The sequence below is a fragment of the Nerophis lumbriciformis genome, linkage group LG32, assembly GCF_033978685.3.
Source record: "Nerophis lumbriciformis linkage group LG32, RoL_Nlum_v2.1, whole genome shotgun sequence".
NCBI classification, from domain to species: domain Eukaryota; kingdom Metazoa; phylum Chordata; class Actinopteri; order Syngnathiformes; family Syngnathidae; genus Nerophis; species Nerophis lumbriciformis.
In genome coordinates this window covers 23,464,312-23,484,947 of record NC_084579.2, presented here as the reverse complement: position 1 = coordinate 23,484,947, position 20,636 = coordinate 23,464,312, and the positions used below count along the sequence as shown (strand labels likewise).

General features: G+C 40.8%; 1 protein-coding gene across 2 annotated transcripts in view; it reads left to right on the top strand.

Annotated features, from left to right (window-relative positions):
* LOC133574661 (sorting nexin-18-like) overlaps nt 1-10,726 on the top strand; it is a 45,706-nt gene extending 34,980 nt beyond the window's left edge. For both annotated transcript variants that reach the window (XM_061926864.1, XM_061926863.2), the window contains one exon: nt 5,950-10,726. In XM_061926864.1, coding sequence (XP_061782848.1) covers nt 5,950-6,176 — 227 coding nt within the window. In that variant the 3' untranslated portion in view covers nt 6,177-10,726. The remainder of the gene's footprint in view (nt 1-5,949) is intronic.
* The last annotated feature ends 9,910 nt before the right edge of the window (nt 10,727-20,636 follow it).

Here is a 20,636-nt window from a genome sequence, read left to right as displayed (position 1 = left end):
TTCCTGACTGTTGTTTGTGTTTACGCACCAAACAGCAGTTCAGAGTACCCACCCTTTTTGGGAGTACTGGAAAGTGCTCCCCCGAGTGATACCCTTGTTCTACTGCGGGACTTCAACGCTCATGTTGGCAACGACAGTGAAACCTGCAGAGGCATGATTGGGAAGAAGGACCGCCCGGATCTGAACCCGAGTGGTGTTTTGTTATTGGACTTTTGTGCTCATCACAGATTGTCCATAACGAACACCATGTTCAAACATAAGGGTGTCCATATGTGCACTTGGCACCAGGACACCCTAGGCCGCAGTTCCATGATCGACTTTGTAGTTGTGTCATAGGATTTGCGGCCTCATGTTTTGGACACTAGGGTGAAGAGAAGGGCGGAGCTTTCTTTTTTTTTTTCTTTTTTTTTTTTTCCTTTTTTTGTGTCCTGTCCAGCTTCTCAGGCATATCATATAGTTGATGTAGATGCCCATGTCGGCTGTTCAGATTTACTTTACAAAAGAGAAGTGTAGGATACTTCTCTTGTTGCCTTATTTGTATTTGACTTTATTAAATGTATTTATATTATCATTTAGTGCAGCCGGGCCGGAGCAGGAGGGGATAGAAAGAGAAAAAAAAAAGAAGACAGAGGGGGAAATTGTGGGGACAAGAGGGGGATTAGACAGAGAGACAAAAACAACAACAGCAAACAACAACAACAACAACAATAGAGCAACATCAGCAAATATGACATGTACAAATATGATGGTAAAAGTAATAGCAAATAAGCAGTTAGCGAAAAATAAAAAATAATACAGAAATGACAATGAGCATTATTACACTACAAATGGATCAATACAAATACCAATAGAAATAGCGCTATTGATAATGAACAATACCAATAATTTACCTTTATTATCAACAATACAGTTGTTTAAATGCAACAATACATATACGTAATGATAACTTGAGATACGAAAGAATGCAGAAAAATGGAGGGGGAGAAAGAGAAGCAACCTACATTAACCTTGTAGATTGTTATAGTCACAATAGGTTAAGCTTTGTCAGTGTGCCATGTGTTACACCCAGTTTACCCTAGGGCAACAACGTTAATATATGTTTGATGAAACGTGATTATGTGCATGAGTGTAAGTATGCATATGTACTTGTATATGTACAGAATGTGTATATGTGTTTGTACAATGAATGTATATGTACAGAATGTGTATATGTGTTTGTACAGTGAATGTAAATGTACAGTATGTGTATGTGTATGTTTGTATATTGAATGTGCGTGTGGATGTACGAACATTAGGTAGGTAAATATGTACTGTATTTGTGTATGTATGTGGGAGCGTAGGTACCTATGTACGTATGTGAGCATATGTGAATTTGCATGTACAATACATTCGACTCCCAGAGTGCGTGGGAGCCAGAGCACGGCCCCATCACCCCCGAGAGCCCAACCCACAAACAGGAGGCGTGGTGCCCAGGGAACCAGGGACCACCGCCCCCACGCAGCCAAGCCGGCCAGCGACAGGAACCCCAGAGCCCGACCCACCGTACCGCCCACAAGGGCCAGCAGCAGGCCGCAGACAGACGCACCCGGCAGAGGACAGGGCACGAGAAAAGCAGGGCACAGCCAGACCCCAAGCCAGCGAGAGACCACACCCCACACGGGCAGAAAGGCGAGACGCCCCGCCCGAGGGACCCAGAGACTCCCCGCAACCGGACGGGAAGACCGCCCCCTCCCCACCGGCAACCGGGCCCCCACGAGCCCACCCCCCACCCCCGGAGAGCGCGGCGAGGCCAGCCCCCCGGCCACCCCACCCAAATCGGCCGCCGCAGGACCACCCAGGCACAGGGCCACGGGAACCACCCACCCCACCCGCAGGGACCCCAACGATGGAGATGGAACAACCAGCAACCACCCCGCCGAGCCCCCCCCCCCCCTGAGGGAGGGGAAAAATTAAAAAAAATTATATTAATAAAATATATTAAAAAATAAATTAATTAATTAATTAATTAAAAAAAAAAGAATTAAAAGAAGATCACAGACATGCTGACAAACAAGGTCACTACCCCAGCAACTGGCCGACTCGCAGCACCTCGGAATACCTTGTAGCACCAAGCTACCACAACAGACGCAGGGACTAGGCCCAACAGGCCCCAACCAAGACGGGCACCCGGAAGGGATGGACAGCGGGACCCAGGAGCTCCAGACACGCAGTTCGGATGCAGTAGCCTGAGGCGTCGACCCCCGTCTGACAGGCAGGCCCAGAGCGTACCCCCAGAAATATACATACATACATACATATATACATACACATACACACATACATGTATACATACCCACACATATACATACACATATGTACACATACACATATATATACATACATACATACACACACATATACATACATATACACAGTTCGTCAGCCCCGACAGCCATCACGCGCGCGCGCTGCCACCAGTCACAACATCAGCCACACCCCTGCACCAGACCCAGCAGCCACGGGCGCCCACACCACAAACAAACGGCAGCAGAAACAGCAGCCGCAATAACCCCAGACAGCCAGCACCAGCCAATCAAATCAAAGTGATCAAAAAAAAACTGCCACCAGCAACCACACGCCACCAGGACCACGGAGACCAGCCGGCGCCAGCCCGCCAGTAAGCCCGAACGCCAACACGCAAACAAGAGACACCAACACCCCCCCCCAACCAAAAGGCCCCCCACCCCAACCCAAACCCGCACAAACACACCACCGCCCAAACAACCGAGACACAGCATCCAGACCAGACACGGGGGCTGCGCCGCCACCACATCAAGTCACCAACAGAGACCCCACAGCGCAAGGTCGGGCCACACGGGCACGGACCCCACCCAACAGGAAGTGCGGAGCTTTCTACCGATCACCACCTGGTGGTGAGTTGGCTGCGATGGCGGGGGAGGATGCCGGACAGACCTGGCAGGCCCAAACGCATTGTGAGGGTCTGCTGGGAACGTCTAGCAGAGTCTATTGTCAGAGAGAGTTTCGATTCCCACCTCCGGAAGAACTTTGAACATGTCACGTGGGAGGTGTTGGACATTGAGTCCGTGTGGACCATGTTCCGCACCTCTATTGTCGAGGCGGCTGATTGGAGCTGTGGCCGCAAGGTAGTTGGTGCCTGTCGTGGCGGTGATTCTAGAACCTGCTGGTGGACACCAGCGGTGAGGGATGCCTATCGGGTTCTTTTGGCTCATAGTGCTCCGGAGGCAGCGGACAGGTACCGACAGGCCAAGCGGTGTGCGGCTTCAGCGGTCGCAGAGGCAAAAACTCGGACATGAGAGGAGTTCAGGGACTAATGGAAAACAACTTCCGGACGCCTTCAAATCGATTCTGGACCACCATCCGCCGCCTCAGGAAGTGGAAGCAGTGCAATGTCAACACTGTGTATAGTGAGGATGGTGTTCTGCTGACCTCGACTGCGGATGTTGTGGATCGGTGGAGGGAATACTTAGAAGACCTCCTTAATCCCACCAAGACGTCTTCTATGAGGAAGCAGTTCCTGGGGAATCTGTGGTGGGCTCTCCTATTTCTGGGGCTGAGGTTGCTGAGGTAGTTAAAAACTCCGGGTGTATGAGATCCGCCCGGAGTTCCTTAAGGCTCTGGATGCTCTGGGGCTGTCTTGGTTGACAAGACTCTGCAACATCGCGTGCAAATCGGGGGCGGTACCTCTGTATTGACAGACCGGGGTGGTGGTTCTTCTCTTTAAGAAGGGGAACCAGAGGGTGTGTGCCAGCTATCGTGGGATCACACACCTCAGCCTTCCCGGTAATGTCTATTCAGGTGTACTAGAGAGGAGGCTACGGCGGATAGTCCAACCTCGGATTCAGGAGGAACAGTGCGGTTTTCGTCCTGGTCGTGGAACTATGGACCAGCTCTATACTCTCGGCAGGGTCCTTAAGGGTGCATGGGAGTTTGCCCAACCAGTCTACATGTGCTTTGTGGACTTGGAGAAGGCATTCCACCGTGTCCCTCGAGAAGTTCTTTGGGAAGTGCTCAGAAAATATGGGGTATCGGACTGTCTGATTGTGGCGGTCCGCTCCCTGTACGATCAGTGTCAGAGCTTGATCCGCATTGCCGGCAGTTAATCGGACACGTTTCCAGTGAGGGTTGGACTCCGACAGGGCTACTCTTTGTCACAGATTCTGTTCATTACTTTTATGGACAGAATTTCTAGGCAAAGTCAGGGCGTTGAGGGGATCCGGTTTGGTGGCTACAGGATTAGGTCTCTGCTTTTTGCAGATGATGTGGTCCTGATGGCTTCATCTGGCCAGGATCTTCAGCTCTCACTGGATCGGTTCGCAGCCGAGTGTGAAGCGACTGGGATGAGAATCAGCACCTCCATGTCCGAGTCCATAGTTCTCTCCCGGAAAAGGGTGGAGTGCCATTTCCGGGTTAGGGAGGAGACCCTGTCCCAAGTGGAGGAGTCTTGTTCACGAGTGAGGCAAGAATGGATCGTGAGATCGACAGGCAGATCTGTGCGGCGTCTTCAGTAATGCAGACGCTGTATCGATCCGTTGTGGTGAAGAAGGAGCTGAGCCGGAAGGCAAAGCTCTCAATTTACCGGTCGATCTGCGTTTCCATCCTCACCTATGGTCATGAGCTTTGGGTTATGACTGAAAAGACAAGATCATGGGTATAAGCGGCCGAAATTAGTTTCCTCCGCCGGGTGGGGCACTCCCTTAGAGAAAGGGTGAGAAGCTCTGCCATCAAAGTTTAAGCCAGATGAGGTGGTTCGGCCATCTGGTCAGGATTCCACCCGAACGCCTCCCTAGGGAGGTGTTTAGGGCACGTCAGACCGGTAGGAGGCCACGGGGAAGACCCAGGACACATTGGGAATACTATGTCTCCCGGCTGGTCTGGGAACGCCTCGGGATCCCCCGGGAAGAGCTGCACAAAGTGGCTGGGGAGAGGGAAGTCTGGGCTTCCCTGCTTAGGCTGCTTCCCCCGCGACCCGACCTCGGATAAGCGGAAGAAGATGGATGGATGGATAGCCCCTTAAAGGGGTGATAATATGATTTCCCCCACATTTAAAACACTTACTTGTGGTCTAAATAACATGTAATAGTAATAGTAATTTTGCATATATTATGTTTTCAAAATGCGGTGTTTTGTGGGCGGTCTTATTTATGTGCCTCCACATCGATTGCATCTGCTCCTAGTCAGCCATGTTGTAGTTTTTAGCACTTTCATATTGCTTCTACTGATAGATATAAGTTACAACTATACGCTACTTTGTATTAGAAATAGCAACAGCTGAGGATGCATGTGCATGTATGAGCGTGTCTGCTCCACAACAAGAGGATAGAGAAAAAGAAGGAACTTATTGACGACAATGTCGGAATACAATGGCAGACTCGGGCAAAGCTCTTTACCATACAGGTATATGGAGATATCCGCTGACGTTACAAATGGTGCTTATTTGGAGGAAGTATGAAGGAGGGCAACATTGTTTTATAAATATCTCCGCTATGCCTCCATGGTTTGATTTCAGATTTTTGGGATTTATATAGATCCCAAATACACAAAAACAGGTACCAATAGGTAAGAAAAGTTGGTTTTGTATGATAGGTCCCCGTTAAAGAAAACATGTGAGCTTAAATTAGAGAGACAGAGTATAAGAACAGAGGGTAAAGAGAGTGATAAACAACAGTGTGGATTGTACTTGTCAACATTCTTTCTATGATGTTGTCAACAATTCAGTCATGTGTTTCCAGTTTTGTTGCTAATACCAGTATTATGAGTTTTTTCATGAAAATACATTTTTTGTCCCTCCCTTCTAACACAGCCAAACACACGATTTGAATTCTCTCATACATGCATCCCAAGTTGTACCAATTTTAATGTACTGTCCAAATCAAAAAGTGGTGTTTTGCCCTCCGGATGAAAATAACACCATTCTCCTTCCTGTCCAAGGTGCGCTGACCAAGGTGAGAGACTGTCCCACGCTGGAGGGCGAGCTCCACGACCGCTGCAACATCATCTCATGCGCCACGTTGGCCGAGATCCAGCATTTCCACCGCACGCGCATCAGAGATTTCAGAGGGCAGATGCAGCACCACCTACAACAGCAGATCGGATTCTTCCAGAAAATCACTGCCAAGCTGGAGGATGCGCTCCAGAGGTATGGCAGCGAGCAGTAAGATGAGAGCGGTGGAAATCGTAAAAAAAAAAAGAAATTTGGAATAGACTGGAGAGCAGATGGGGTGACAGATGAGCTCATCCTGCAGAAATGGAGCATCATTGACCGCACGTAGGGACTTTTGACATGGACTTTAACGGACAAACATTATTAAATAAGGCGTGGACATGTGGAATCATTAGAACAAATGTAATTTTCTTAATGCTCTCAGTGCATCACACAACTCAGCAAGACTAGAAATTAATATGATGGGTGGGGCTCTCTTGATGCAGCCTTTAAATTGCATTCATTAAGCATTCATCAATTTAAAGACTGAATAAGTGTTCATTCTACAAACCCCGTTTCCATATGAGTTGGGAAATTGTGTTAGATGTAAATATAAACGGAATACAATGATTTGCAAATCATTTTCAACCCATATTCAGTTGAATATGCTACAAAGACAACATATTTGATGTTCAAAATGATCAAAAAATTTTTTTTTGCAAATAATCATTAACTTTAGAATTTGATGCCAGCAACACGTGACAAAGAAGTTGGAAAGGTGGCAATAAATACTGATAAAGTTGAGGAATTCTCATCAAACACTTATTTGGAACATCCCCGAGGTGTGCAGGCTAATTGGGAACAGGTGGGTGCCATGATTGGGTATAAAAACAGCTTCCCAAAAAATGCTCAGTCTTTCACAAGAAAGGATGGGGCGAGGTACACCCCTTTGTCCACAACTGCGTGAGCAAATAGTCAAACAGTTTAAGAACAACGTTTCTCAAAGTGTAATTGCAAGAAATTTAGGGATTTCAACATCTACGGTCCATAATATCATCAAAAGGTTCAGAGAATCTGGAGAAATCACTCCACGTAAGCGGCATGGCCGGAAACCAACATTGAATGACCGTGACCTTCGATCCCTCAGACGACACTGTATCAAAAACCGACATCAATCTCTAAAGGATATCACCACATGGGCTCAGGAACACTTCAGAAAACCACTGTCACTAAATACAGTTCGTCGCTACATCTGTAAGTGCAAGTTAAAACTCTACTATGCAAAGCGAAAGCCATTTATCAAATCAAATCAAATCAACTTTATTTATAAAGCACATTTAAAATTTACCACAGGGGTAGCCAAAGTGCTGTACAATGGGCAGGTTAAAAGATAATACGAGTACCGAGCAAATACAACACAACACAAACAGAACACGATAAAAAATAAATAAATAAAATAGAATAAATAAAAACATAAAAACAGGTTCACAGCAGGTGTATTATGGGACGCCATTGCAGGATAGATATCACTCAGTGTTAAAAGCCATGGAATAAAAGTATGTTTTTAAGAGAGATTTAAAAACAGGAAGAGAGGAGGCTTGTCTAATACTCAGAGGTAGGTCGTTCCAGAGCTTGGGAGCAGCAACGGCGAAAGCTCTGTCACCTCTAAGCTTCAGTCTTGTGTCAGGGACCGTCAACAGCAGCTGATCAGCTGATTTTAAGGATCAGGTGGGGCAGTAAGGCTGAAGGAGGTCGGAGAGATAGGTTGGGGCGAGGTTGTTTAGACATTTAAAAACAAATAAAAGGAGTTTAAAATTGATTCGATAACGCACAGGGAGCCAGTGAAGGGACGCTAATATAGGGGTGATGTGCTCACGTCTGCGGGTCTGTGTTAGCAGACGAGCAGCAGAGTTCTGCACGAGCTGCAGGCGGGCGAGGGAGGCCTGGCTAATGCCAACATACAGGGCATTACAGTAGTCAAGACGAGTCGAGATAAAGGCGTGGATTAATTTCTCAAGATCATGTCCTGATAGAAGCGGTTTCACTTTCGCTATTTGGCGTAATTGATAAAAGCTTTTTTGAACGACGCTGCTGATTTGTTTTTTGAATTTAAAATCTGAGTCGAACTTTACACCCAGGTTTGTGACACAGTCGCTGAGATACGGGGTCAGAGTGCCGAGGTCAACGTTGGAGGAGGGAGAGCGACTTGGACTGAACAACATAACTTCTGTTTTGTCTTCATTTAGGCTCAGGAAGTTAGCTGAAAGCCAGACTTTGATGTCGTGCAGGCAGTCAATAAGACGTTGAACCGTGTTATTTTGTGCCATGGGAAAATAAATCTGGCAATCATCGGCATAAAAATGAAATGCAATACTGTACTTCCTAAAAATAGAACCGAGGGGGAGAAGGTAAAGCGCAAATAAAATTGGGGCAAGGATTGAACCCTGGGGGACCCCATGTGGTAAAGGAGCTGTGGAAGACATAAATCTGTCTACTTTTACACAAAAACTCCTGTCGGTTAGGTACGACCGGAACCAGTTGAGGGCGGCGCCCTTAATGCCCACACAGTTCTCAAGACGAGTGATTAAGGTGGCGTGGTCGACGGTGTCGAACACAGCAGACAGATCTAAAAGCACCAGGACAACATATTTACCAGAATCAGTTGACAGGAGGATATCGTTAAAAACTTTTAGAAGCGCTGACTCTGTGCTATGGAGGGCTTTAAAACCGGACTGGAACAGCTCAGTGATACCATTATCCTCTAAGAAGGGCAACAACTGACTGTAGACAACCTTCTCTAATATTTTGGAAATGTATGGAAGATTAGAGATAGGTCTGAGGTTAGAGAGGAGAGAGGGGTCGAGGCTTGTTTTTTTAAGTAGAGGTCGTACCACTGCATGTTTAAACTCTACTGGAACTATTCCAGAAGAGAGGCTACTATTGATAATGTTAAGGACACTTGATTCAATAGTAGCAAGTACCTCCTTAAACAGGCGAGGTGGGAGGGCATCTGCAGGAGAACCAGAGGGCTTCATATGACTAACTGTGTCACTTAAAAAAGAAAAGGACACCGGCTCAAACTGATGGAAAACAACATCCAGAAACGCCGCCGGCTTCTCTGCGCCCGAGATCATCTAAAATGGACTCATGCAAAGTGGAAAAGTGTTCTGTGGTCTGACGAGTCCACATTTCAAATTGTTTTTGGAAATATTCGACATCGTGTCATCTGGACCAAAGGGGAAGCGAACCATCCAGACTGTTATCGACGCACAGTTCAAAAGCCAGCAGCTGTGATGGTATGGGGGTGCGTTAGTGCCCAAGGCATGGGTAACTTACACATCTGTGAAGGCACCATTAATGCTGAAAGGTACATACAGGTTTTAGAACAACATATGCTGCCATCTAAGCGCCGTCTTTTTCATGGACGCCCCTGCTTATTTCAGCAAGACAATGCTAAGCCACATTCAGCATGTGTTACAACAGCGTGGCTTTGTAAAATAAGAGTGCGGGTACTTTCCTGGCCTGCCTGCAGTCCAGATATGTCTCCCATTGAAAATGTGTGGCACATTATGAAGCGTAAAATACGACAGCGGAGACCCCGGACTGTTGAACGACTGAAGCTCTACATGAAACAAGAATGGGAAAGAATTCCACTTTCAAAGCTTCAACAATTAGTTTCCTCAGTTAAAAGAAAAGGTGATGTAACACAGTGGTGAACATGCCCTTTCCCAACTACTTTGGCACGTGCTGCAGCCACGAAATTCTAAGTTAATTATTACTATTGAAAAAAAAAAAAAGTTTGAGTTTGAACATCAAATATCTTGTCTGTGCATTCAATTGAATATGGGTTGAAAAAGATTTGCAGATAATTGTATTCCGTTTATATTTACATCTAACACAATTTCCCAACTCATATGGAAACAGGGTTTGTACATCTTACTCACCAATTGTTTGTTTGGAGGATGACGCAAAAACTACCAAAAACAATTTCAAAATTGTTTTGAACTTTTGTTAAAATTTCAACTTCTGCTCTGCTAAGAACTTGTGGAAAAACTGAACATGGAGTTGACTCCAGCAGGAAGAACAAACCGAAAATTATGGTTATTTGTAGGTTGTGTTAAGAAGCAGCTCTACAACTTTAATGGACATCATAGGTTAGAATAAAAACCATTTTAACAGAGTGTCTCAAACGCTCATCCATTTGGTGTAAGCCAGGGGTGTCCAAACGTCTACCAGCCAAGAATGCAAACTGAAAAATGAAATATGTATTTTGTACATTAAAGATGCTAAAACCAAGCCAATATATGCTAAGCGTAGCTATGAAGGAAACATTGACATCATAGCGTTTGTGTTGTAGGTGGCAAGGCAAATAGGTTTAAGTGAATATCTAATATTTATTATGAATAATTAATTAATGTAATTTTCAGCATATGCCAAGGGACACTAAAACTCCACTTTGGACACCCCTAGTGTAAGTGTTTCATTGCAATGTTTCGGTAAAACATTCCGTATGTTCTAAATAACTGATATTATTATTGGTGCTTCTCACTTTAGTTTTGTTGAATGTTATTTTCACAATGCTATGAATAAACCCATTGATGTTTTGTTTAAAGGGCAAGTGTAGTTGTTCCTAGCATGCACATAGTAAGTGTCCAAACATTTCAATCTGCAAATAAATGGATATACTGTAGAACATGTTCAACTGTGTTAGTCATTAGGAAAACACACACACACAAACACGTACGCACACACACACACACACACACACACACACACACACACACACGTATATATAAATACATACACACACATATAACACATTATCTACTTTACTGTTGTTTATCTTGCTGTATGCCTAGCTTTTTTATTTTCAAATTTCACATCATTTCATATCAGCTTTCATATCATTGTGTTCTATATGCTCCAAAGTAAATATCTGACAGTGTTTCCAGTGGCTGATACCTGATGCCAGCATTCACAGTAGGTCAGATGACAAAAGCTTCAGGCTCTTTATTATTTAGCCCTGCCTCTTCCTCTGACCTGCTTCCTTTCATTTTTCCTGTCTTTAACAATTATCCATTATTAATCAGTTTACTGTTCATAATCAACATCTTGCTTCTCAGAAACATTTACATAACCAAACAAAGCAGCCTGTAGAACCAGGTCAAATATACACTCACTTGTTGACCATTTGTTGCAAATAAACTGCTTAACAGCCCTGCATTCACACAGAGTGTGCAAACATTTGTTAACCCGGAAAAGGTGACAGAAGAAAGGTAAAAATATAATAAATATATTTGTGGAAGCATTGAACAAAGTTATGCTGAAGTTTCACTTTTGCATCTCCACCTATTCATCCATTTTCTACCGCTACCTATTCCCATGTGCATGTATTTTGTACGTGGGAGAAAGCCAGACATTTCATAGCACAAAATTGTGGTGCGTTTAAGCAACCTTTTAGAAAACTACATCAACAGAACCAACAAAAATGGAGGAGGAGTAGCTCTCTACGTGATGAAGAACCTGAACTACAAAGTGGTAAAAAAACCATCCATCCATTTTCTACCGCTTATTCCCTTTGGGTCGCGGGGGGCGCTGGAGCCTATCTCAGCTACAATCGGGCGGAAGGCGGGGTACACCCTGGACAAGTCGCTACCTCATCGCAGGGCCAACACAGATAGACAGACAACATTTACACTCACATTCAAACATGTCATTTGCTAAAGATAATATCTTAGAATGTATAACCATTGAAATATGTCAGGAAAAAAGCAAAAACATATTCATCAGTTGTATATATAGATCACCTAAGTCAAGTATAGAAACATTTGAAGAATGGATCAAGGCAAATTACATGGACAATGGTCAAAAAATAATTGTCTTATGTGGTGACTTTAATATTGACTTATTGAACCGTAACAAGCAAAAGTCTATTGATGACTTCATTGATGCAATGTACAGCATCAGTTTATATCCTAAAATCACATAGCCAAGCAGAATTACAGGAGACTGTGCCACGCTTATTGATAATATTTTTACCAATGATTTTGATTAAAAAACTACAAGTGGACTACTTATACCCGACGTTAGTGATCATCTGCCAGATTTTACAATATATGATGGAAACTACAAGAAGAACAGGGAAGACAAAAGGACATTTCGAAGACTGTGCACAGAGAAGAGGATGACTGCTTTCAAAATTGAGCTACAAAAGCAAAATTGGGACAATGTGTACAATGAAAAAGAGGTTGATGAAGCATATGAACATTTCTTAAACACGTTCATAATACTTTATGACAAACATTGTCCATGGAAACAACTCAGTAGAAAGCAGAGAAAGATTAATCAACCATGGATGACAAAAGGATTAAACAATGCTTGTAAGAAGAAGAATACACTATATAGAAAATTTATAGCACAAAGAACTACAGAGGCAGAAATTAAGTACAAAATGTATAAAAACAAGTTAAAAAACATACTACGATCATGTAGAAACGAATATTACAGTGATTTATTGGACAGGAACAAAAATAACATGAGAGCAACATGGGGCATCCTCAATAGCATTATTAAAAATGGCACTAAGAGAGATTACCCCCAATACTTTTTAGACGGAAATAAAAATAATGACAACATAAAGGAAGTAGTTGAAAGCTTTAATCATTACTTTGTGAATATTGGACCAAAATTGGAAGAAAGGATTCCAGACCCAGTTTCAATTGAGGACTATAACGATACCATAGAGCGAAATCCCAACTCCATGTTTCTCAGTAATGTGACACAGGAGGAAATAGTTACAATTGTAAAAAATTGTAAATCTAAGACGTCAACTGATTGTAACGGAATTGATATGGAAACGATAAAAAAGGTTATTGAAGAGATCTCAGGACCATTAATGTATATTAGTAACCTCTTCCGCCCGATTGTAGCTGAGATAGGCTCCAGCACCCCCCGCGACCCCAAAGGGAATAAGCGGTAGAAAATGGATGGGATGGATAATTTCAAACAGGTACATTTCCAAACAATGAAAATAGCTAAAGTTGCACCAATTTATAAGACTGGAGACAAACACCAATTTACAAATGATAGACCTATTTCTTTACTTCCACAATTTTCCAAAATCATTGAAAAACTGTTCAATAACAGATTAGAGAGTTTCACAAACAAAAATAGAATACCCGAAGAGAACCAATATGGATACAGAGCTAATGTTTCAACTTCAATGGCTTTAATTGAAATTACAGAAGAAATTACCAATGCAATAGATAGTAAAACATGTGCGGCAGCAGTGTTTATGGATCTAACCAAAGCATTTGACACAATTAATCACAATATTTTAATCAAAAAACTAGAACGATACGGCATCAGAGGGTTAGTCTTAAAATGGATAAGAAGTTATCTAACAAAATGGAAACAATACAAGAAGCTTGGCGAACACACATCTACAATGCTAAATATATCCTGTGGTGTACCTCAGGGATCAATACTAGGACTTAAATTATTCAATCTCTATATAAATGACATTTGTAAAGTTACAAAAGATTTAAAGTTAGTATTATTTGCGGATGATACAACAGCGTTTTGTTCAGGAGAGAACACACAGAAGATAATACAAATAATAACAGAAGAAATTAACAAATTAAAAAGATTGTTTGACAAAAACAGACTATCGTTGAATCTCAGTAAAACTAAAATAATGCTATTTGGTAACAGTAGAAGAGAAAGTCAAACACAAAAACAAATAGAGTAGAAATTGAAAGGGTAAATGAAACCAAATTTCTAGGTATAATAATTGATGATAAATTGAACTGGAAATCTCATGTAAAAAATATACAACATAAAGTAGCGAGAAACCCATCAATAATGAATAAAGCAAAATATGTTCTAGACCAAAAATCACTTCATATTCTCTACTGCTCGCTCGTGTTACCATATCTGAGTTACTGTGTAGAAATATGGGGAAATAACTACAAAAGTGCACTTCATTCACTAACGGTGTTACAAAAAAGATCAGTTAGAATAATACATAATGTTGGATATAGAGAACATACAAATCCTTTATTTATTGAATCAAAATACTGAAATTCCATGATAGTGAATTTGCAAACAGCTAAAATTATACACAAAGCAAACTATAACCTGCTACCCAAGAATATACAACAATTCTTCTCAAAAAAAGACAAATATAATCTTAGAGAAAAATGTAATTTAAAACATTTGTATGCACGTACAACACTTAAGACCTTCAGTATATCAGTATGTGGAATTAAATTATGGAATGGATTAAGCAAGGCAATCAAACAATGTACTAATATGATCCACTTCAAGAAACTCTTAGTGTTTACAAAGTACAAAGAACAAGAACCATGACAAACATTCTTAATTTATTTCATCCATCCATTCATTCATTCTCAAAATAATCTTACTTATCTCTTCATATGAAATATGACTTACTTCACCAATTAATATTATTAAATTATTATTATTTATTTGTTTTTATTGTGATTACTTATGGAGTATATTGTGAATAAATTGTGAACAGGAAGTGAACAAAAAGTTTTAGCAACTGTTATGTAAAAGAAAAGGGGTAGGATTAAATAAGCTCTGCTTCTTCCTACTCCTTTTCGAACATGTTGAAAAGAGAAACTGGAAATTGTGATGTATCATGTTGTATGCTTGCATGTTCGAAATAAACTCAAACTCAACTCAACTCATTATTAGTCATTGTGCATGTTTGGTTTAGGAAATATGTTTAAATAACTGTCAAATTGAGTAGAAAAAAAACTACTTTTAGTAATTACAAACCTTACAAAACATGATTTTTCTCGTATAACTCAAAGATACATTATTCCAGGCATATATAGACATTTTGCATGTTTTGTTTAGGAATTATATTTAAATAACTAACATTGAGTATAACATTTATACTGTCATATTTTGTAAACAAATAAATATATATAGTTTATGTAATTGCAAGCCTTTAAAAAAGCATATGGATCGAGTAAAATTCACAAAGATACATTAGTTAAGGCATTATTAACTATTTTGCATGTTTGGTTTAGGAATTATGTTTAAATAACTGTCATTTGTAAACATTTTTCATGTTTGGTTTAAGAGTTGTGTCTGAATATTTTTTTATTGCTTTTTTCGCATTGTCAGGATTCTAAGAAATTGCTATCATATTGAGTTAAACACAAATAATTTTTGTATTTGCAAACATTACAAAATCTCTTGGTTTTTAGTACAACTCACAAAGATACATTATTTCAGGCATTAGCCATTTTGCATGTTTGGCTTAGGAATTATGTTTAAATAACTGTCATATTGGGTACGACAAGTTATACTCTCATATTGAATACGACCGTAATAAAGTCATATCGAGTAAAACACTATTTTATGTGTTTGCAAGCCTTAAAATAGCATCTTTTTCGAATAAAACTCTCAAAAAGACTTTATTTCAGGCATTGGTAGCCATTTTGCATGTTTGGTTTAGGAATTATGTTTAAATAACTGTCACATTGAGTATGACAGTTATACTGTCATATTGCGTAAAACAAAGAAAACTACTTAGTCATTAGAAACCTTACAAAAGATCGTTGTTCTAGTAAAATTCACAAAGCTGCATTATTCCAGGCATTTGTAGACTTTTTGCATGTTTGGTTTAAGAATAAGAACCGTCTGAATATTTTTGTATTGCTTTTTTCGCATCTTCTCAGGATTCTGAGAACATTACTGTCATATTGAGCAAAACACAAATGTTTGTATTTGGTTCCTCATGTTTTTTAGTACAACTCCCAAAGATACATTATTTCAGGCATTATTAGTCATTTTGCATGTTTGGTCTACAAATACCTGGAATAAAGTATATTTGTGAGTCTTACTAGAAAAATCCTCTTTTGTAAGTTTTGCTATGACAAAGTCGTTTTTTTACCTGAAAAAAAATGTTCTTTATCAGTTTTACTAAACATTACATTTTGTTATGTTTGTGAATACAAAAATGTGTGTTTTACTCAATATAACGGTAATGTTCTTAGAATCCTGAGATAATGCGAAAAAAGCAATAAAAAATATTCAGACATAACTATTAAACCAAACATGCAAATAGTCTACAAATGCCTGGAATAATGTATCTTTGTGAGTTTTACTAGAAAAAATATCTTTTGTAAGGTTTGAAAAAATAAAAATCAGTTGTTTTACTCTAAAAATATGCTTTTTTTAAGTCTTGCAAACACAAACTAGTTGTTTACTCATATGACAGTATAACTGTCATACTCAATATGACAGTTATTTAAAGCTAATTCCTAAACCAAACACTCAATATGTCAACAAATGCCTGGAATAATGTGTCTTTGTAAGTTTTGCTAGAAAATCATATTTTGTAAGGTTTTGTAAAGTAGTGTTTTTACTCAATATGACAGTTATTTAAACATAATTCCTAAACCCAACAAGCAAAATGGCTTCAATATCTTTGTGAATTTCACTCGAAAAATATGCTTTTTTTTTCAAGGCTTGCAAACACAAATGAGTATTTTTTTTACACAATATGACAGTATAACTGTTATACTCAATGTTAGTTAATCAACATAAATCCTGAACCAAACATGTAAAATGTCTACAAATGTCTGGAATAATGTATATTTGCGAGTTTTACTAGAAAAATCATCTTTTGTAAGGTTTGCAATGACAAAAAGTAGTTTACCCAATATGACAGTTATTTAAACATAATTCCTAAAACAAACATGCAAAATGGTTAATAATGCCAGAATTAATGTATCTGAGTTTTACCAAAAAACATGACATTTTGTAACGTTTGCGAATACAAAAATTAGTGTTTTACTCAATATGACAATAATGTTCTTAGAATCCTGAGATAAAGCGAAAAAAGCAATAAAAAATATTCAGACAAAACTCTAAACCAAACATGCTAAATGTCTACAAATGCCTGGAATAATGTATATTTTTTAGTTTTACTAGAAAAAGTATATTTTGTGAGGTTTGCAATGACAAAAAGTAGTTGTTTTTTTACTCAATATGACAGTAAAACTGTCATACTCAAAATGACAGTTATTTAAAAAATAATTCCTAAACCAAACATGCAAACTGTCTAATAATGCCTTAAATAATGTATCTTAATAATGCCTTAAATAATGTATCTTTTTGAATATTACTCGAAACATGTGCTTTTTTTAAGGCTTGCAAATACATAAACTAGTTGTTTACTCAATATGACAGTATAACTGTCATACTCAATGTTATTTAAACAATTCCTAAACCAAACATGCAAAATGTCTACAAATGCCTGGAATAATGTATATTTGTGAGTTTTACTAAAAACATGATTTTGTAATGTTTGCGAATACAAAAATGAGTGTTTTAATCAATGACAATAATGCTCTAAGAATCCTGAGATAATGCAAAAAAAGCAATAAAAAATATTCAGACATAACTCTAAACCAATGACGTGCAGTCAGGGGAGGATCGAGTAAAAACGTGCTATCATGGAAAGAAAAAAAATGTAAAAAGAAAAAAAAAATTAAATTGTTTTATGTATCCAGTGATTATACTATAACGTTATTTTCCATTTAACTTCACCAGTTTTAGATTATTTTTTATTCAAAATCGCTGAATTTTCACATTTGCCGTTCAAATACTGAGAAGAGACTTGCGGTGATCAGCAGCCAGTTGAGGCACATCACTGAGTTGAGCCTCACCATGGATTGCGCAATGACTCGGCTAACTGCTGGCCTGCTGTGCAGTGAGACCGTATTGCTATATGAATTATATTATACATTTCCATAGTTTAGTTAGCTGAGGTATATAATGTACAGTGTATTTTGTCAACAACTGTATGTGTGTAACGTATTTCTTGTGCTGAGCAATCATAAAACGGCTGCGAAGACGCACTGTGTGAGGCTCGCAGTAATCTCGCCTCCTGGTGGTAGAGGGCGCTAGTGATCCCAGAGATCATTCTTGCGATTACTCGGCTGCAGAAGAAGTGACAACAAGCAGCAACAATTAGCAGCAATCGTTTATTTTTCCTCTTGCCTGGACTTTTAACATGGAGGATTGCATATCTAAAATAAAACAGTTTTCTAAACTGGACTTTCAATCGCAGCAGAAGGCAATACTTAAAGGAAGATCTCCATCAAGACAGAGAGACTTTTAAAACTGAAGAAAGATAAGGAAGACTTCTATAAACAAGTTGTCGATGCTTTTGTTGTAGTAGTGTTTATATCCGTAAAAGCAGACTCCAGAGACTTGTAAACTTCACACAGCTTCCTTTACTCGTGCTTGTTAATTCACACTGTTAATCCCCACAACACACTCAACGGCGCCCCCTCTGGACGCTATGTGATATTGTACTTAACATCTGTACATCCCCCCTTTTAGCTTCTAACCCTCTTTTCTTTATTTTAAAGATTGTACTGTTTCAAAATAAAATGATTCCAAAATGATAGTTACTTCTATCTTAATCACCAGGTATTAATAACTGAGCATGTTCAACTCACATTCAATAACATTAGTACCCAACATAACACACATGTTTTTAGGAACAACAAACTGTTAGGTCTACACCATTCTTTCCAAAGACCAGGGAAAACTCTCTGGTCAATTAGAATGTTCATAAATCCAGTCTATCTGGAGGGCGGGAAACTCTTCCGGACCTGGTCACTGTTTCACCTGAATCTGTCTGCCTTTGAACAGTCTCTATCTCATCAGAGCAGGACAGACCTTCCTCAGGGAGCACTGTCAGGTGAGCCCTGTTTCGTCTTAAGCTCCCTTGGTCTGTTTCCACATTGTACGACCTTGGTGTTGAAGCCGGTCCCTGGACAGTAGCTGTGGTCTGCGCTGTTTTAATCCACACTCTCTGTCCTGGAACCAGAACTGGTAAGTCTTTTGTCCTGTGTCTCAGGTTGAATGACTCTCTCTGCTTCACTTTTAGTTCTTTGTCTTTTTCCCTGAAAGCTCTGAGGTTTGGCCAGGCTGGTTTCAATGCTTGTGGAGCGGTAGGAACTGTTGATCTTATCCTCCTCCCCATCAGCAGCTGCGCTGGACTCAGCCCGTGAGCCAGCGGTGTAGCTCTGTAAGCCGAAAGAGCTTTCTGAGGGTCTGGACTTTTGTTGAGCAGCTGTTTGACCGTGCGGACAGCTCTCTCTGCTTCCCCATTGCTCTGGGGATAGCGAGGGCTGCTGGTCGTGTGGTTGAAACCATAGTCCTGGGCAAAAGTGGCAAAGTCTGTGGAAGCAAACTGTGGCCCGTTGTCAGTCACCAAGATTTCAGGCACTCCAAATCTTGCAAAGATTACCTTGAGTCTCTCCACAGTTGTAGATGTTGTCAGGGTCGGGAGGTTTGCTACTTCAATGTATCGGGAGTAGTAGTCCACCACCACGATATAATGTCCATTCTTCCACTGAAAGATATCAGCCGCCACTTTTTACCATGGTCGTGCTGGTAGGGGTGTGGTCATTAAAGGTTCTGTCTTTGTCTGTGAATATTGGCAACAGATTTCACACCTTTCCACCATCTCTTTAATCTGTATTGTTATCCCTGGCCACCATAGGGATCCTTGTGCCCTTGCCACACACTTAGTCACACCCTGATGGCCTTCGTGCAACCTTTCCATCATTTCCTGCTGCATGCATCCAGGGATCAGAATCCTTGTTCCCTTAAGAAGCAAGCCCTCTGCCATGTTGATGTCGTTCCTCTCTGACCAGAATGGCAGAAGATGCTCAGGAATGCTTCTCCTGTGAGAGGGCCAGCCTTTTTCCGTCAATGTTTTCAGCTGCCTGCAAACACTGTCTGTGCTCTGAGCTTCCTTGATGCAAGCTAGTTTACTGTCAGTGGCGGGGAGGTGGTGTAGAATGTGATCAATGTATGCACAGCATTCTTTCTGCAAGCTGCTATTGGCCTCTCTGGCCTCCATTCCCAGGGGAGCTCTAGAGAGAGTGTCAGCAGTGACGAGTTGTTTTCCCGGGACATGTATAATTTTATAATTGAACCTCAACAGTCTTAGCCTAAATCTAAGAATTCTTGGAGGAAGATCATCCAAAGACCGAGAGCCAAGCAGCGAAATTAAAGGTTTGTGATCGGTTCTCACTGTGAATTCCAAGCCTAGCAGATATGAGCTGAGTCGCTCACAGGCCCATGTTTCCGCTAGTGCTTCTTTTTCTATTTGCGCGTACTGGACCTCCGTGGGCGTCAGGCTCCGTGATATGTACACAACAGGTCTCCACCTACCATCTGTCTGCTGCTGCTGGAGGACCGCCCCAAGTCCGTATGACGACGCATCTGCCGATACCAATGTTTCTTTTTTAGGACTGTATTGTGCAAGGACTGGAGGAGAACTCAGCTCTTTTTTAATTTTTTCAAAGGCTGTTTTCTGTTGTGCGTCCCAGGTCCATGTGCTGTCACTTTTTAGCAGGTCACGTAGGGGTTTTGTGAGAGCTGGTAGGCTGGGTGAGAACTTGCCAACATAATTCACCATTCCCATGAACCGGCGGACCTCCTCCACATTGCGAGGTTCTGGCATGTTTTTAATGGCACTGATTTTGTCTGGATCAGCCTCGATTCCTGATGCGCTTATGTGGGTCCAAGAAATTTCACTTTTTCCACTGAAAATTCACATTTTTCATTGAGGGTGAGGCCCGCTTTTTCACACTTTTCAGTACTTCCTGCAGCCTTTCATCATGCTCTT